The sequence below is a fragment of the Erythrolamprus reginae genome, chromosome 10 (assembly GCF_031021105.1).
Source record: "Erythrolamprus reginae isolate rEryReg1 chromosome 10, rEryReg1.hap1, whole genome shotgun sequence".
Taxonomy (NCBI): Eukaryota; Metazoa; Chordata; class Lepidosauria; order Squamata; family Dipsadidae; genus Erythrolamprus; species Erythrolamprus reginae.
Genome location: NC_091959.1, coordinates 1,620,688 through 1,639,242, shown reverse-complemented (window position 1 = coordinate 1,639,242; position 18,555 = coordinate 1,620,688). Strand labels below are relative to the sequence as shown.

Genomic DNA, 18,555 nt, shown 5'->3' with positions numbered 1-18,555 from the left:
AATTACAGTTAGCAGTCAGCTGAAGGAGCCTGCAGTGCTGCACTCTAACCACTATGGCACCCTTCCTTCCTTCCTTCCCTCCCTCCCTCCCTTCCTTCCTTCCTGAAGATGACAAGTGTGAGCACATCGAAATGTTGCCAGGAATCTCTGAAACTTACATGGGGGAAACCCCCCAAATATGCTAAGACTTACATGCCTGTACACATATGTCTCATATATATTTATATGAGACATCCTCTGATAATAACCCCAATTGGGCTTTTGAGTGCATGGCAATAAGGCCAAGCACTTATTTTAGGGTTCAAAAAATATGTAAGACAGAGTCTTATTTTTGGGGAAAGAAGGAAGGAAGGAAGGAAGGAAGGAAGGAAGGAAGGAAGGAAGGAAGATGGATATAGATGGATAGATACCCTCTTTCCCCCCAGATAAGACGTTCCCTGATAATAAGCCCCCAAACAGGCTTTTGAGTGAGTGGCAGTAAGGCCAAACACTTATTTCAGAGTTCAAAAAATATAAGTCTTATTATTGGGGAAACATGGTATATATTTTACAGAGAGAGAGAGAGAACTTCAAAGGGAACATTTGTAAGTTCCTTAACGGCAGCCTTCTGATTGACTATAACATTTATATTCCCTGGAGATGGAGAAGGTTCACAGCAGTTAAAAGGTAGATTAACTTCTCCTCCCTTTCCCTCCCTCCCTCCCTCTCTCTTCCTCTCTGTGTTTCCAGGAGGGTGCCTTTTGCAATGCAAGAAGAGGCAGAAAGGGATCAGGTTGGTCCATGACGTAGGACGATGGGTGAGCCCCTAATTTCCACTGCTAAACAAGGCCATTGTCCTACGGGCTTTGCTCTGATTCAAACCTTTCTTAAGGCCACAGTTCTCAAGCCAACTGCTGCAGTCATTAAGCAAATCTGCCTTTCCCCCCACTGACTTTGCTCGTCAAGGTTACCAACGTTGATCAGTGAAGCCAGAACGATTTTTATTTTAATTTAGAAAATTGATATGGCCGCCTACTCGCATGTGCTGAGTGGGACCTAAAAACAGCACGAGACAAAAGAAATAAAATGTGCCAGACCCTTTGTGTTTCTGCTCTTTTGCATTTTAGTATTTTCGTGACTGTTTAAGGATGGAAACCATCGTACGGTTAGTAACTGACAAATTCCAGCGAGAGAAGAAAGCTGGAGAATCATCCCTTTTGCTCTCTGGGTGTCCACTAGTTTGCACAAAGGGTTCCCAACTAGTGATGGGCGAACCGAACCCGCACAATTCGGGTCCGTACCGAATTTTGCGGTGTTCGGTATGCCGAACACGAAATTTTTTCAAACTTCAGGCAAAGTTTGGGGTCTTGTTTGGCGTTTGGAGCTTTGACGTCACTGGCAGGTGGCTAAGGACGCCAAGGTGATCACTTCCTGGATTCCATGGAATCCAGGAAGTGATCACCTTGGTGTCCTTAGCCACCTGCCAGTGACGTCAAAGCTCCGCCCCCGGAATCTCTTCGTGGGAGGGATTCCCCATTCTGGTTCGAGTTCGGGTTTGGCCGAATTTTGCGTAAAGTTCATCCGAACTTGTCGAACCTGAACACCGTTGGGTTCGCCCATCACTATTCCCAACCCTGCCCAACCCTTCCGTTCTGTTTCCCTCCCCTCTGAACAATCCCACCACCTTCTCCCTCATTCCAGCGAGAGATGAAAGTTGGAAATCCATCCTTTAGAAGTTCACACTACGTTAAACACATACCAGAAACGAGGTCACTTAAAATCAGCCTTTATCAACCTACAGTATTTGGTAATTTGGAAACCAGTGGACACACAGAGAGTAAAAGGGTTGATGGAGACCGATCAGGTGTGGCCAACAGAAGGAGGTGGGATGTCCCATTCCACGGCATTAGTACGGCTGAGACCCACTGCTGTAAGTCAAGGGTCACTTGTAGGCAGCGGTGGGCAGCAGGCAGGACGGGGTGGAACGCAGTTCCACTGGCGGAAATGAAGATGCGTACGCAGCTCCAGCTGATTGGCAGCTGTCACTTCCTGGATTACTGGTCTTGGCTCAGCTCTCCTTTTTCCCCCTGCTGCTGCTGCTGTGTCTGCGCTCCTTGCTTTTCTCCTCTTTCCTCCTTCCTGGCCTTGGACGAGCTTCCCTCTCTCCTGCCCGGCTCCCCTCCAGCCTCACACGTCCATCTCCCGCCTGAGGTGCAAGCAGAAGGCCTGGGTGGAAGCGACGCTTCTGGCAGCACCCGTTTGCCTAGCTGAGGCGGGGGGGGGGCGACCCAGGAAGGAGAGCGCGGGAAACACGAAACAAATTGTCACGAGCGACACTGGTAAGGTTGTAAGTCGAGGACTTAACAGTTCACTTGAACGATGACGATCGCTCAAGCCACTCCCACCTGGTCACATGGCCGGCAAGCCACTCCCACCCAGTCGCATGCCCATTAAGCCACACCCACAAAAATAAGCCACACCCATATTCTGGCAGCAAAAACTCTGGCTGCCTATTACTGCCTGTAGGCAACCTGACCCCCTCAGCAAGGGAAGAGACCCCCTGGCTCACCTGTTCTTGCGTCCAGGTCTGCCTCTCCTCTGGAGTCTTGGACTTGGTCTTGAAGGCCCTCGGGGCGTCTCCAAGTTGCTTGCAGGCTGGAGGGAGGTTCAAGGACTTGGGCCGGCCCAGATGCTGACCGGCCGCATGTCCGGTCTCTCCGTTGGCACACGTCTCTGCATAGTCATTGGGTACGTTTTCCGTCCCATCGTGCACGGGGCTCATTTCCGATGCGCTGTTGATGCTGTTCATGCTCATGCTCATCTTGATCTCGGCCACGATCTGGTCAATGTCTTCTTCCTGCTCTTCCAAATCCCCCTCTGGGTTCCGGCCGTGGTAAGGGGACATCCGGCGGGAGTTGCCGTTGGCTTCCGGGGAGTAGTAGCCCCCTTCGCCGGGGTGGCAATACGGGAGGGTCTGGTCCGGGTCCTGGATTTCTAAGCAGGCCACCTCGCTTTCCAAAATCTGGATGCAGCCTTCGTGGTAGCCCACCGCTTCGGCTGCATTGTCCTGCCGCTGGACTTTGGTCTCCACCCACTCTCCTTCCTCGATGGCTTCCTGGCACTCATCCGTCTCTACGTGATGCTCTTCTTGGGAGACGTACTCTTCCCCGTTGCAGTCCATCCCTTCCAGGTAACTGTCGTCCTCCGGACAATATCGAATATAGTAGGTGACCCCTTCTTCTTCCTCCGGGAGCCCTTCATCGTAATCCTCCTCTTCCGAAGTGTTGTTGACGTAATCCGAACTAGAGTCCCCGTCTGCGCTGTTGTCGATGGGCTCGGGGTCAACTGGGGGAAAGCTACCTTGACCAATGGATACCGTGTCCATCACTTTCTCTGCATAGTCTTCCCCGGGCAAGGTACTTTTGGCTTTTTCAGCCCCATGGCCATGGGGAGAAGGAGGGCAGGCTCTTGTCCGGTGGTCCAGCATGGTCGCCGTGCTGTTTTGGCATTTCCTGTTTGCCATGGTGGACATCTTAGAGGGTAGTCATTGCTTTACACTGGCTGTGGGGAAGAGAGGAACAAAAATTAGAATGACATGAAGAATTCATTCATTCATTCATTCATTCATTCATTCATTCATTCATTCATTTGATCATTCATTGGATTTGTATGCCATCCCGAGTCTTCGGAGAGGGATGGCATACAAATCTAATAAATAATAATAATAATAATAATAATAATAATAATAATAATAATAATAATAATAATCCCTCTCCGAGGACTCAGGGCGGCTCACAACAAGTCTACAGAGAGGGGCGGCATACAAATCTAATAAATAAATAAATAAATAAACATAGCAAACAATATAGAATAGAATAGAATTATTTATTGGCCAAGTGGGATTGGACACTCAAGGAATTTGTCTTTGATGCAGATGCTCTCAGGGTACGTAAAATAAAAAGATACATTTGTCAAGAATCAGAGGGACAACACTTAATGATTGTCATAGGGGTCAAATAAGCAATGAAGAAGCAATCAATATTAATAAAAATCTTAAGGATACAAGCAACAGGTTACAGTCATACAGTCCTAAGTGGGAGGAAAACGATGATAGGAATGATGAGAAAAACTAGTAGAAATAGAAGTGAAGATTTAGTAAAATGTCTGACAGCATTGAGGGAATTATTTGTTTAGCAGAGTGATGGCGTTTGGGGAAAAACTGTCCTTGTGTCTAGTTGTCTTGGTGTGCAGTGCTCTGTAGTGACGTTTTGAGGGTAGGAGTTGAAACAGTTTGTGTCCAGGATGCGAGGGGTGTGTAAATATTTTCCCCACACTCTTTTTAACTCCTGCAGTATACAGATCTCAAAGGCAGGTTGGCAGCAATTGTTTTGTCTGCAGTTCTGCAGAAAAATTCATATTTTGAATTTTTTAAATGGGTTCTGCATTCATATAGAAACATAGAAGTCTGATGGCAGAAAAAGACCTCCTGGTCCATCTAGTCTGCCCTTATACTATTTCCTGTATTTTATCTTAGGATGGATCTATGTTTATCCCAGGCATGTTTAAATTCAGTTACTGTGGATTTATCTACCACGTCTGCTGGAAGTTTGTTCCAAGGATCTACTACTCTTTCAGTAAAATAATATTTTCTCATGTTGCTTTTGATCTTTCCCCCAACTAACTTCAGATTGTGTCCCCTTGTTCTTGGCTTCACTTTCCTATTAAAAACACTTCCCTCCTGGACCTTCTTTAACCCTTTCACATATTTAAATGTTTCGATCATGTCCCCCCTTTCCCTTCTGTCCTCCAGACTAGACAGATTGAGTTCATGGAGTCTTTCCTGATACGTTTTATGCTTAAGACCTTCCATATACAATGTACAAATCTAAAAATCCAATTAATTTTACTAGAAAAACTTTAAAAACTCTACTAACATTTTAAATTATTCATTCCCATACACATCGCAAAACATACTACACTCGTCGGCCAGGGGGGCAAAGGTCTTTAAGCTTTTACAGATGGCAAGGTGGGCGGGGGCAGTGCGAATCTCCATGGGCAGCTGATTCCAGAGGGCCAGGGCCCCCACAGAGAAGGCTCTTCCTCTAGGTCCCACCAAGCGACATTGTCAACAAATTCAATAGAGAAAAAGAAGTTGGCCATAACTGAAAGATTAGTCATGCCCTTCCCTTTCCCAGAAAATGTGAAGCACATCAAAACAACGGAGGTTGGAGAGATACCGTTCTATATTTTGAAGGAGAACATCACGAGGGAGCTTTTGAGTAGAGAAAAAACGTGACTTTCTGATGCAACTTGTCTCACTCACCATATGTCTCCATGAAATTAATACACATTAGAGAGGAGTGAAGATTATAAAAAAAGGTGACAAAACAATTGTGACTAGAGGGAACAGCATCATTGGAAACTTAGATAAGATTCACATTCAATTAAGGTTTCGTGAAATATCACTGATGGGGACTCAGTCCCGGTGAGCTTCATGCAGAATCTTCGTATTAAATCAAGCGGTGCCATTTAAGGCAATATTGATTTATCACCATAAATGTGATTAAAAAGGGGAAATAAGCTGAGATTCTTAACAGCAAATACTAATGAGATTCCTAGTTATTCTCACCGATAATAGCTGGCAAAGCTACCAAACCCTTTAATCTTCTTTAAGTTGACAACTCTTTAAATTTCACTTTCATTTAGCCCAAGAGGCTTTTAAAAACAACAACAACAAAAAATCAGCAAGGGGAAAGTGTCACCCTCAATGAGGCTTGGAAACTTGGTAGAAGAAAGAAAAGCTTTATTGTTTCATTTTAAGATACCATTCAGAGGTGCCTACATATAAAAACATTGCTGGATTATCACTCTATTATTTGGATAACGTCAAAACTATTGTGATCCATGAAACAATGTTTGTTTGTTTGTTTGTTTGTTTGTTTAGAAAATGTATATACCCACCCATCTTGAAGACATGGGTGGCAAAAAAAAAATCCATAGAAAATCCATAGAAATAATGAAAAATATAACCCATTAAAAATAATTCAATGGGATCCAGAATAATAATTGAGGCTCCTCATAAAAATGAACATTGATCAATTGGGTTTCCTAAAATCATGTCCTAACATTTGGGGAGCAATAACAATTACCACTAAGCCTGTGGTAGACCAGTTCCTTAAGAAGTTGTTTCAGGTAATGTGGGGAAGTTAAAAACATGCATTAGTGAAACTCCCCACCTTCCATCACCCTAAAAACACAATCACTGCCTTGGCTTACCTAATTGCCTCAACCTGAACAACCCTGGATCTTGACCAAGGGAAATCTAACCATGTGCAAGGAATCTTCTAATTCAGGGTCAACTGAGTTGGGTTGAGTTGACTTGGCGGCTTGGTTTGGTTTTGAGTTGGCTTGGTTTGAGTTGACTTGGGTTGGGTTGAGAAATAACAAATAGAAACATAGAAACATAGAAGACTGACGGCAGAAAAAGACCTCCTGGTCCATCTAGTCTACCCTTATACTATTTCCTGTATTTTATCTTAGGATGGATATATGTTTATCCCAGGCATGTTTACATTCAGTTCCTGTGGATTTACCAACCATGTCTTATTATCCAGGCTGCTACATAGAAACATAGAAGATTGACGGTAGAAAAAGACCTCCTGGTCCATCCACTCTGCCCTCATACTATTTCCTGTATTTTATCTTAGGATAGATAGATGTTTATCCCAGGCATGTTTCTATCCAGTGACTATGGATTTACTAACCACGTCTGATGGAAGTTTGTTCCAAGCACCCATTGTTCCAATAATATTTTCTCACGTTGTTTCTGATCTTTCCCCCAACTAAGCTTAGGTTGAAAAGACTTCCCTCCTGAACCTTATTTAACCCTTTTTGTGAGCTTTTCTCATTCCTTCAAGCTCAGAAGCATCATTTTGCACATCAAGCTCAAGTTGCTTTGCCCAGGGTGAATGCACCAAAATCTATTTGGGATTTGCTGACCATATGCAAAGGAGTCACACACACACACACCCAGATCAATGCTGCAGAGAATCGCATTGCCGGAAGAAATAGAGGCAAAGGCCTCCTTCTTTAATAAGGTTTGGAATTACAATTCCCAAAAACAAATTTTAATTTAATTACTTAGATTTATAAGCCTCCCTTCTCCAAAAGGACTCGGGGAGGCGTACAGCAATAAAAAACAATGTACAATAACAATAATAAACACACACACCCAATTTAAAAACATTCACCCATCAGTCAATCAGTCAAAAGCTTTTCTTCAATGACTCTCATTAACTTGCCCCCGCCCTCCAAAAAATGATAATTGCAGGGCAATTAAAAACTGCGACTGCAGATCATATTGATTAGTTATACCTGAAGCACAAATCCAAGAGACCAAAGGAAATCAATGCATAATTTGATTTCTTAATTTCTTCAGAAATGAGATGGCCTTGTGGGCCTTTGCTTTTTCCAGAAGAGCAGGTCGCATCGTTAGCATGAAAAAAACTCACCACTCCATAAGTTTCCTCTTTGTTGTTGTGGTTGTTTGCAAATAAAAGAAATGATTAAAAAAAATGAAAAGAGTAAAATTTTGGGCTTTGATTAGAAATTGGTTGCAAGATATTCTAAATTATGAACTAGAACTAAAACCAGAAATACTGTATATCTACAGTAGGCTGGAGGCTGTTGGGGACTGGATGGGTGTCAACAAACTCAAACTCAATCCAGACAAGACGGACTGGCTGTGGGTGTTGCCTCCCAAGGACAATTCCATCTGTCCATCCATTACCCTGGGGGGGGAACTACTGACCCCCTCAGAGAAGGTGCGCAACTTGGGCGTCCTCCTCGACCCACAGCTGACATTGGAACATCATCTTTCGGCTGTGGCGAGGAGGGCGTTTGCCCAGGTTCGCCTGGTGCACCAGTTGCGGCCCTATTTGGACAGGGAGTCATTACTCACAGTCACTCATGCCCTTATCACCTCGAGGTTCGATTGCTGCAATGCTCTCTACATGGGGCTACCTCTGAAAAGTGTTCGGAAACTTCAGATCATGCAGAACGCAGCCGCGAGAGCCATCGTGGGGCTTCCAAGATTCACCCACGTTTCTACAACACTCCGTGGCCTGCATTGGCTGCCGATCAGTTTCCGGTCACAATTCAAAGTGTTGGTCATGACCTTTAAAGCCCTACATGGCATTGGACCAGAATACCTCCGGAACCGCCTACTACCGCACGAATCCCAGCGGCCAATAAGGTCCCACAGAGTCGGCCTTCTCCGGGTCCCGTCGACTAAACAATGTCGTCTGACGGGCCCCAGGGGAAGAGCCTTCTCTGTGGCGGCCCCGGCCCTCTGGAATCAACTCCCCCCGGAGATTAGAACTGCTCCCACCCTCCTTGTCTTCCGTAAACTACTTAAGACCCACCTATACCGCCAGGCATGGGGGATTTGAGACACCTTTCCCCCAGGCTTATTATAATTTATGTTTGGTATGTATGTGTTGTTTGGTTTTTTAAATTGATAGGGTTTTTAGTTTTTTCTTAATATTAGATTTGTGCCTGTACAATATTGTCTTATTGCTTGTTGTGAGCCGCCCCGAGTCTTCGGAGAGGGGCGGCATACAAATCTAATAAATTATTATTATTATTATTATTATTATTATTATTATTATTATTATCATCATCATCAGTGGGCATCATAAAAAGGCACATTTATATCTTATAATCCATGTGCTTACAGAGGCAAGATTGAGTTTTGCACAAAATTGGAAAAAAGGAAATATACCAACAGAATAGATGATAATCAGAAAGATACTAGAATGCGTAAAAATGAATAAAATGATGATGGAATTGCAGAATAAACAGGGAAATGATTATTATACCATATGGGGAAAATTATACAATTGGATAGAGAAAAAAGCAGAAATTAAAAAACCAGACAAAATAAAAGAGGACTATGTAGAAAAGGCAATGTAAAAACAACTTTATTTCAAAATGCACAAGTTTCCGTAAATTGCTTGCATGTATTGTATGATGTGTCTACTTTTTCCCACTGTATAGAGCGCCCGTGAGACCACATTTGGAATACTGTGTCCAATTCTGGAGACCTCACCTACCAAAAGATATTGACAAAATTGAACGGGTCCAAAGACGGGCTACAAAAATGGTGGAAGGTCTTAAGCATAAAACGTATCAGGAAAGACTTCATGAACTCCATCTGTAGAGTCTGGAGGACAGAAGGAAAAGGGGGGACATGATCGAAACATTTAAATATGTTAAAGGGTTAAATAAGGTCCAGGAGGGAAGTGTTTTTAATAGGAAAGTGAACACAAGAACAAGGGGGCACAATCTGAGGTTAGTTGTGGGAAAGATCAGAGGTAACATGAGAAAATAATAATAATAATAATAATAATAATAATAATAATAATAATAATAATAATAATTTATTAGATTTGTATGCTGTCCCTCTCCGAAGACTCGGGGTGGCTCACAACAATAATAAAAACAATGTTATTTTACTTATTTTACTGAAAGAGTAGTAGATGCTTAGAACAAACTTCCAGCAGACGTGGTTGGTAAATCCACAGGAACTGATTTTAAACATGCCTGGGATAAATACAGGTATATATATCCTGTATATAGCCATCCTAAGATAAAATACAGGAAATAGTATAAGGGCAGACTAGATGGACCAAGGGGTCTTTTTCTGCCGTCAATCTTCTATGTTTCTATGTGTTTGTTTTTCAAAAAATTCAATTAAAAAAATGAAAGTGTGCGGCGCAAAAGTCGGCAAAGACCGTGGGCCTCTTTCCCCTCTTCAGCCCATCAGATTTTCAACATTCTTCTGTTTTCTCTGGATGGGCATTTGAAGTCTTCCTCCCCTCCCAACCCCCCAACCCCCCCAAAAAGATAGAAAACTCAGCTTCTCAAGGCAGAGCCGACAACCGAGCACTTTGCCCTTGCTGTGGTGTCTCTGCGTTGTCACACCATCACCCGGCTAATTTAATTTGATGGCATTTGCATTTATATTATTTCATCACCAGGCTTTCCGTGCTTCACTCCTGAGCAATGTTTTGCAGATTAGGTTGTACAGAACCAGCGGTCATTACAAGCCAGCAATTATTCCCTCAGTTGTCACTGAAATATAATTGATTCCAACAGCTAGAAACTTCTTTGGTCAGGGGGGCCGGCGAGAATGCAAAACTAGGCTTGTAGATATTGTGGGGAAATACATCTGCACTCCGGGACCGCCTTCTGCCGCACGAATCCCAGCGGCCAATCAGGTCCCACAGAGTTGGCCTTCTCCGGGTCCCGTTGACTAAACAATGCCGTTTGGCAGGATCCAGGGGAAGAGCCTTCTCTGTGGTGGCCCCGGCCCTCTGGAATCAACTCCTCCGGAGATTCGAATTGCCCCTATTCTTCCTGCCTTCCGCAAGATGTTAAAGACTTATCTATGTCGCCAGGCATGGGGGGAATAACCTTTTTTTCTTGACATTTACATATGTGAAAGGGTTAAATAAGGTTCAGGAGAGAAGTGTTTTTAATAGGAAAGTGAACACAAGAACAAGGAGGCACAATCTGAGGTTAGTTGGGGGAAAGATCAAAAGCAACGTGAGAAAATATTATTTGACTGAAAGAGTAGTAGATGCTTGGAACAAACTTCCAGCAGACGTGGTTGGTAAATTCACAATAACTCAATTTAACTGGGACAAACATATCTCCATCCTACGATAAAATACAGGAAATAGTATAAGGGCAGACTAGATGGACCATGAGTTTTTTTCTGCTGTCAATCTTCTACGTCTCTATGCTGAAGATAAATGTGGTGGAGCAACTATCTAAGACAGGGGTATATCCAACCTTGGTCATTTAAAGGCCAGTGGACTTCAGGTGTTCTAAGATAAGTCATTTTTGCTTTCATAAAAACCATCGGAAATTGAAGGAAAGGAATCAGAGGTTGAAGTCTCCTTAACAGGAAATTAATTTCAGGGTAGTTCGCCCTTCTTTGATCTCTGAAAGAGCTCCCAATTTTATATATCTTTTTAAATCTCCCCCTCCCTCTGACTTGATGACAAAGGTGACCTTGTTATCTGGATTTTTTTTTTTTTTAAATGTTCAGACAGACTGGAACCCTTCGACACGGAGTGCATACCAATGAGGGAGCAATGTGGACCGATTCCCAGATTCCTTGGCGTTATCGGCTGATCGACTGCAATAACGGCGACATCAGCAGAGAGAGCAGGAATTAAAGCAGCCCACCGGACGACCAAGGATGGACGCTGCCTCCTTCCTGTTCAGCAGGGGGGAAAGCTTATCTGCTCCCTTTCATATGGCAGATTCCTTCACGCCGCTAAAGATTTTTGCTTTGGTGATTTGGGGAAGAGGGAAGATTTTCTGTCTAAGCCTAAATCGCCTGCCACCAAGATTCCCTTTGTCATAAAAAGAAGACCAAGGCAGCTTATCTAGAGCTGCACGTTGAAATCAGACAGGGTGTTGCTTCAGTCGGCCGACGTTGCATTGCCTTGTTGGTCCAGTGTAGACCAGTAAGATTTTGGAAAAGGTGCAAATCCCTTTGGGTTCTGGGAAGGATCGCTGTGGCCCTCGGGCCAAATTGGTGTTTGTCATGCTTTCCTGATTCCACGTCCATGAAATGGCAGCTCCCGTCACCTTCCTGAATCTAGTACCAGCTTCTGAGTATCAAGGCAGGACAAGAAGCAATGGGTGGAAACTAATCAAGGAGAAATTTCCTAACAAGTGAGAACAATGGAACGACTTGCTCCAAGAAATTGTGGGTGCTCCAACACTGGAAATTTTTAAGAAGAGATTGGACAAGCATCTGTCTGAAATGGTATAAGGTTTCCTGTCTGAGCGGGTCAGACTAGAAGACCTTCAAGGTCCCTTCCAACTATTCTGTTCCATTTGGTTTGGTTCCGTTCCATTCCATTCCATTCTATTCTATTCTAATTTTCTATTCTAATTTTCTTTTCTATTCTACTCTATTTTAATGTATTATATTCTAATATTTTTAATATTCTAATATTCTAATATTCTATTCTATTCTATTCTACTCTATTCTACTCTACTTTACTCTACCCTACCCAACAATACCCGACCCGACCCAACCTTACCCAACAATACCCTACCCTACCCAACCCAACCTTACCCAAAAATACCCTACCCTTCCCAACCCTACCCTACCCTACCCTACCCAACCCAACCCTACCCAACCCTACCCTATCCACCCAACCCTACCCTATCCAACCCTAAAAACCCAACCCTACCCTATCCACCCAACCCTAACCTACCAGCTTTGGGCAGAATGGAAAGTTGGAAGTTGTGCCCCACACAGCTTTGACAGAGGGACAAAGAGATTGAGCAACCTCTCTGCCCAACTTCAGAAGCAACCGGGTGATTTTTGTAGCCAGCTTTCCAACAAGCAAAGTCAAGGGATTCGCTCACCGACCATTGGATTCACTTTTCAGCTGCCACAATTTGCTTAACCGCCATGGCAGAAAGGTTTGTGTGAAGTTAGGCACCTCTCACTTGACAAGGGCTTCGCTTAGCAATGGAAACACCAGCCCCAATCACGGATGGAGGAGGTCTAGGACTACCTGTAGAATAGGTTGTGTAGGCGACACATGAAGATGAGAGAGAGTGTGGGTCCTGTTTGTTTGGCGTGTTGAGGTGCAAAATGGTTTCAGTCTCATTTTGCCATTTTTAGAGAAAGTCTAGCAAGAATCCATGCCAGGCCCCCTTTTAGATCATCTTTTTTTTTCTTAGCTGATTTCTCCCCCAGCAACTGCTGATGTTTCTACTTTAAAGCAGACTCTGCATCCAATCAGCACCGAGGCTGTATTCTTTTTTTTTTTACAGGAATGTCTTCACACTGAGACTGTACAACTCCTAAAAATAAAGATTTCACGCGTGCAACTGGGAACCAACGAGCTAAACCTGAATAAAAGGGGGCATTTGTCCACCCCCCACACATACACAAACTCTGTTCCAGTTTTCCTTCTTGTTAAACGGACGAGAGGGCCGGTCCCTTTAAATTTCCAATTTGTGAGCTGTTTCGGCCATTGAGGAGATGGGCAGTGAAAAAGATGATAGCCTTAGAGAATTGTCCTGTCCTGTCACCACAAAATTGGCTCGCTCTCTCTTCTTTTTTTTTTTTTGTAAAAATAAAAATAAAATATTAGTTCTGCAGAGCTTGTTATATGTGAGCAATCCTTGAATACAGCTCAGCTGTCTGGAACCCACCCTGCATTTCGGACATAAACACTGTAGAAAATGTCTAGAGATACTTTACGAGAAGAGCTCTCCACTCCTGCACTCGCAACCGAATCCCCTACGCAACTAGACTTACAAACGTAGGCTTAGAACTACGTCACCTTAAACACGACCTAAGCATAGCCCATAAAATCATCTGCTACAACGTCCTTCCTGTCAACGACTACTTCAGCTTCAACCACAACAATACACGAGCACAAAGGAGATACAAACTTAATGTAAACCGCTCTAAACTCAACTAGGAAATACGACTTTAGTAACTGAGTAGTTGATGCATGGAACTCACTACCAGACTCTGTAGTATCATCACCAAGCCCCAAAACTTTACCTTTAGACTGCTCACTTTTGAACTCTCCCGATTCCTAAGTCCATCGCCTCTCCTAAGGTTTCTTTTTTACTAGTATCATGTATATAAATATGTATATAAATGTATATAAATATTATTATATCTTTGCATAGCACCAATACATACTTGACAAAAAAAACCCCAAATCCAATAAATCAAATAAAATGATAAAATGGAAAATATATATATATGACATCGCGATTTGCACAGATGCTTGATCTCAACTATACGAAGCAAACATACTGGTTGTCAGTCAAGGTGGCCTTGCTTGCTTTTCTTACTGGCTGGAAACGTATTCTTGATTTTTGCAAGAGGAGAAGAAGTAAATTGCAAGAACAGAAGCACTTATAGATTGGGGTGGGGGACACCCCTCACTCACTCAACCCATCCCATTTTCCCCCCAGATACATTTGGTTACTGCCTAATACACCACTATTGGAAAAAGATTATAGGCCCTTAAATTATCTCTGCAAGAAAGTGCCATTAGCACTTAGCATTAGACCGCACACAGATTTTAATGGAATCCCTGCAAATTTTAAAAAAATATTAATAAAGAGAACCAGTGGAACAGCTTGCCTGTTGCGAGTGCTCCAATACTTGGGATTTTCAAGGGGAGATTGGACTGCCATTTGTCCGAAATGGTATAGGGACTCCTGCCTAAGCAGGGGGTTGGGCTAGATGACCTACAAGGTCCCTTCCTTATAGTCCAACTTTCTTTCAATCAAGAAACTCCTTTGCTCCTTCACAAATTCCTAAAAACCCACCTCTGCCGCCAGGCATGGGGAAATTGATTCCTCCTGGCCGTTCCGTTTTATGTATGGTTTGTTTGGGATGTATGACTGTTTTTATATTAAGGGTTTTAACCATTTTAATCATTGGATTTGTACTGTGCTTTGCTGTTGTGAGCCGCTCCAAGTCTTCGGAGAGGGGCGGCATACAAATCTAATAAATAATAATAATAATAATAATAATAATAATAATAATAATAATAATAATAATAATAAAGAAGGGCCCATCTGAATGTACCTAGCTTCCAAAATTCAATAACCTAACCTTGTTTTCTTATAATGAATCTAACTAACAAGACTTTGGGAGGCCTCAAGAACTAAGTTAGGCAAAGATCATCAAAGAGAAAACCTATAAATGGGGTCACTAAGATTTGACATTGACTTCATGGCATATAATCAACCAATTACTTAATTAATCCAAGCGGTTTTGGGTTAGCGTTAGGCATTTTTATCAGGATGTCTGCTCTCTTGGGGTAGCTAGTTGGCTCTCAAGTTCTGCCATAAATGATGGTTTCTTACTTTCTAGATAATCACAGCTGCCCACAGCTGCTATAGACCATATTGAGCTAGATAACTGAATGGTTGGTCTTAAGGTTGGACAACCCAAGTACTTAACAGTCAGGACAGGTCAATATCGAAGACAGGAATACCGAGAGGTGGTGGGCCAGGCAATGTCTCACTCTCAACCCACGTTCTCAAAATTTCCTTCCGCCTCTACGATGATACAGTTTAATATATGACAGCTCTGAGATTGCTAGAGGTGTAGCTGTCCTTCCAATATCGTTCATGGAAAGGGACCACGTGCAATTGGTAGATCTCCGATTTAACCCAATTGGAGAAAATCCACCTGGAGACATGAGCAGATTAAGCACCAGAAGATAATAAAAACCATCTGGGAAACATCTGTAAAAGATACAGCGGAGGAAGAAATTAATTAATACACAAGATGTCGTTTAAATAAAGGCCTTCTTCAAAGTGTTTTCCTTTTAAGATTGGGTGATATTTGGAGACAATAAACAGACTTTTTTTTAATGTGGTTTGCAGCGTATTGTGTTGTCTTTTGTAGGAAAGGGTTGCTTTATAAATAGATTATGCACCAGGTGTGCATATTCGCCCGGCACATTAGAAATCAGCTTTAAAAGATTTTTGTTTCACTGCGTTTCCCAAAAGCTATATTACGATGCACGGCCACAGACCTTTCCAATTATTACACCTGGTTAGAAGATAAAACCGCCCGTCAATCATTCCAGCAGATATTCAGGTCAGCTTCCCCTCTTCCCCCTCCTCAAAATGTCAGCAACATCTTTTATTATTATTAGCCTTACTCCTTCGGTGCCAAGAGAACTGTATTTTCAATTTAATCTCCCTCCGTGTCATGAAGGATATTAAAGCTAAACAGGCGACTTGACTTACAACACTTTTCTCTTTCGGTCTGGAGCTAAAACATCACCATTGGCAGAAACCTCCCTCAGGTAGTTCCCAGATGTTCTGTCGGGCTCTCTGGTAGACTCCTCCCAAAAATGCACAGGTACAAATTTCAGACACACCCACGTTTGAAAATTCAAAACAATGTTCTTTATAATGGAAATTCACTTAAACCAAGCCCTCTTTTGGTGTAGCAAAGAGCACTCGTCTCCAAACAAATTGGTAATTTGTACAAGTCCCTTATCAGTTCTGTGATACTTAGCTTGCAGCTGTGAGGCAATTCACAGTCCTTCTTCTTTCACAAAGTGAAACACCCTTTGCTCTGGTTTAGTTTCAAAGCGGGGAAAAATCAGCACACAAAAGGTCAAAGTCAGCAAAGCAGGCAGGAAACACAACGATCAGATAATCCTCCACAATGGCCAAACCCACAGGCTGCTCTTTATAGCAGCCTCCCTAATGACCACAGCCCCACCCAACCACAGGTGGCCTCATTTTCTTTGATAATAATCTCTCAGTTGTTGTTGCCTATGCATCGCTCTCCGCGTGCGTGGCTGTATCATTAACTCTTGTTCTGAATCCAAGGAGGAGCTAGAGAATTGATCTCCTTCTGAGCTGTCTGCCCCACTCTCCTCCTCCCTGTCACTCATGTCTTCTTGGTCAGAGGAGCCTTCATCATCAGATTCCACCGGGGGCAAAACAGGCCTGCAGCATGTGGATGTCTCCCCCACATCCACAGTCCTTGGGGAAGGAGCTGGGCCAGAGCTAACCACAACACCAGACATGAGGGTGGATCAGGTATGCAGAGCAGGAAACCAGAGGTTATCACCACCTACCACCTTTCTGTATCTTCAAGGGGCTTATGGGTAAAGGAACCCTCTTTCCTGGGGTAGGGCCTTCTTTGTGAGAGAAGCTCCACACATTGAGTTGGAGTGGACAACTTTTGAAAGACTGGGAACAGCAACGTAGAATCCTGGGCTTCTTGAGTCCATCTACTAATCATGTCTTCAGAAAGATCTGACTCTGCTTCTTAGCTTTTTGGGTAGGATTCTGGGTCAGAAACTGAACAGGAGAAGTTCCAGAGGATGGCAAGCTGCTCTGATGCCCATGTTCATCAAGGTTTGAGAAATAATTTGAGAAATTAAATGGTTGGACAACCATTTAAATATGAGCCAGCCGTGTGCAGCAGCTGCCAAAAAAGCCATCACAGTTCTAGGCTGCATTAACAGAGGGAGAGAATCAAGATCACGCGAAGGATTAATACCACTTTATAAGGCCTTGGTAAGGCCACACTTGGAATGCTGCATTCAGTTTTGGTCACCACAATGCAAAAAGGATGTTGAGACTCTAGAAAGAGTGCAGAGAAGAGCGACAAAGATGATTAGGGGACTGGAGGCTAAAACATAGGAAGAACGGTTGCAGGAACTGGGCATGGCTAGTTTAATGAAAAGAAGGACCAGGGGAGACATGATAGCAATCTTCCAGTATCTCAGGGGTTGCCACAAAGAAGAAGGAGTCAACCTATTCTTCAAAGCACCTGAGGGCAGAACAAGAAGCAATGGGTGGAAACTAAACAAGGAGAGAACCAAGGAAAAATTACCTGATAGTTAGAACAATTAATGTGGAACAATTTGCCTCCAGAAGTTGTGAATGTTCCAACACTGGAAGTTTTCAAGGAGATGTTGGATAACCATCTGTCTGAAACAGTGTAGGGTTTCTTGCCTAAGCATTAGAAGACCTCCAAGGTCCCTTCCAACTCTGTTGTTATTATTATTAAGACAAAAATAGGTGTCAGTTCTACTACCTTGTGCCTCTGTTTTGGTGGCATCAGATTGGATATATATATCTCCATGCTTTCCCCCTGCCTGTCCCACAGCACGTTTGCTTCTACTCATGGGTCACTCCTCAGGAATAGGCAGACCAGACAATGGGGTAAGTATTTCTCCTACGAATCCACCGACTGATGGACTAAGTGGGCATACAACCAAGCATCGTCCCGACATCCCCACTTCATTCTTTCCCTTCCTAACAAGCCTGATGCTCGTAGCTGCTGATATTAAATCACACAGTAAGATTAAATGAACAATTGATGTCGAGGAAAAAACAAGAAAACAGCACCAGAGGAAAAACACATGTTGACTGGCTGCGCAGAAACACAAGAGTTTTAATTAAGAGGCGATCAATGAAGCAATGGGCAACACACAGCATGGAACCGGAAGCTTGTTTGGTGGAAAAGGTAACGTTAGTGGGACCAAGAAAAAATGGTTAAGAACTTAAGACTTCGCTGGACATCAGTGTTCCTTACGCGAAGAATGGAGCTGGTTGAATATGTTGGGTTTAACTACTCTACTACATGCTTGCACTGTCTTGTAATCACATCTCTATGGTCAGGTTGCAATTAACTGACCAGTGTGTCACCTTTTGATGACCAAATGGGGCAGATGCTCTGCAGATTATATAAACCTCTGCAGAGTAGATGCTCCCCCCTTCTCTTCTACCTCTTCTACCTTCTTCTTCTGAACTCCTGTGTGCTCCATTGTCCTCTGCTGAGGACACATGTGTGAGATGAAATCCAAAGCCATCCTCACACATGGGACCATCCAGAAGTTATTAATATGGACTGGAATATAAGCTTATCTGCCTGCAATCTGTAATTGCATGAATCAACAGAATTGTAAGTAAAGATTGTACTTTTCATCTTTATGAAGGAGTGGTCATTCATTGCTAACAAATGGG

The 18,555-nt window shown here is 43.2% G+C and overlaps 2 protein-coding genes across 3 annotated transcripts in view; both read right to left on the bottom strand.

Moving 5' to 3' along the window:
* The window catches only part of APBA2 (amyloid beta precursor protein binding family A member 2), a 36,146-nt gene extending 32,635 nt beyond the window's left edge, over positions 1 to 3,511 (bottom strand). Inside the window, exon 1 of one of the 2 annotated variants that reach the window (XM_070763576.1) lies at positions 2,549 to 3,511. In XM_070763576.1, coding sequence (XP_070619677.1) covers positions 2,549 to 3,511 — 963 coding nt within the window. The remainder of the gene's footprint in view (positions 1 to 2,548) is intronic. The other variant, XM_070763577.1, reaches the window with a different exon arrangement.
* The window catches only part of MTMR10 (myotubularin related protein 10), a 780,230-nt gene that overhangs the window by 654,748 nt on the left and 106,927 nt on the right, over positions 1 to 18,555 (bottom strand). The window lies entirely within an intron of this gene.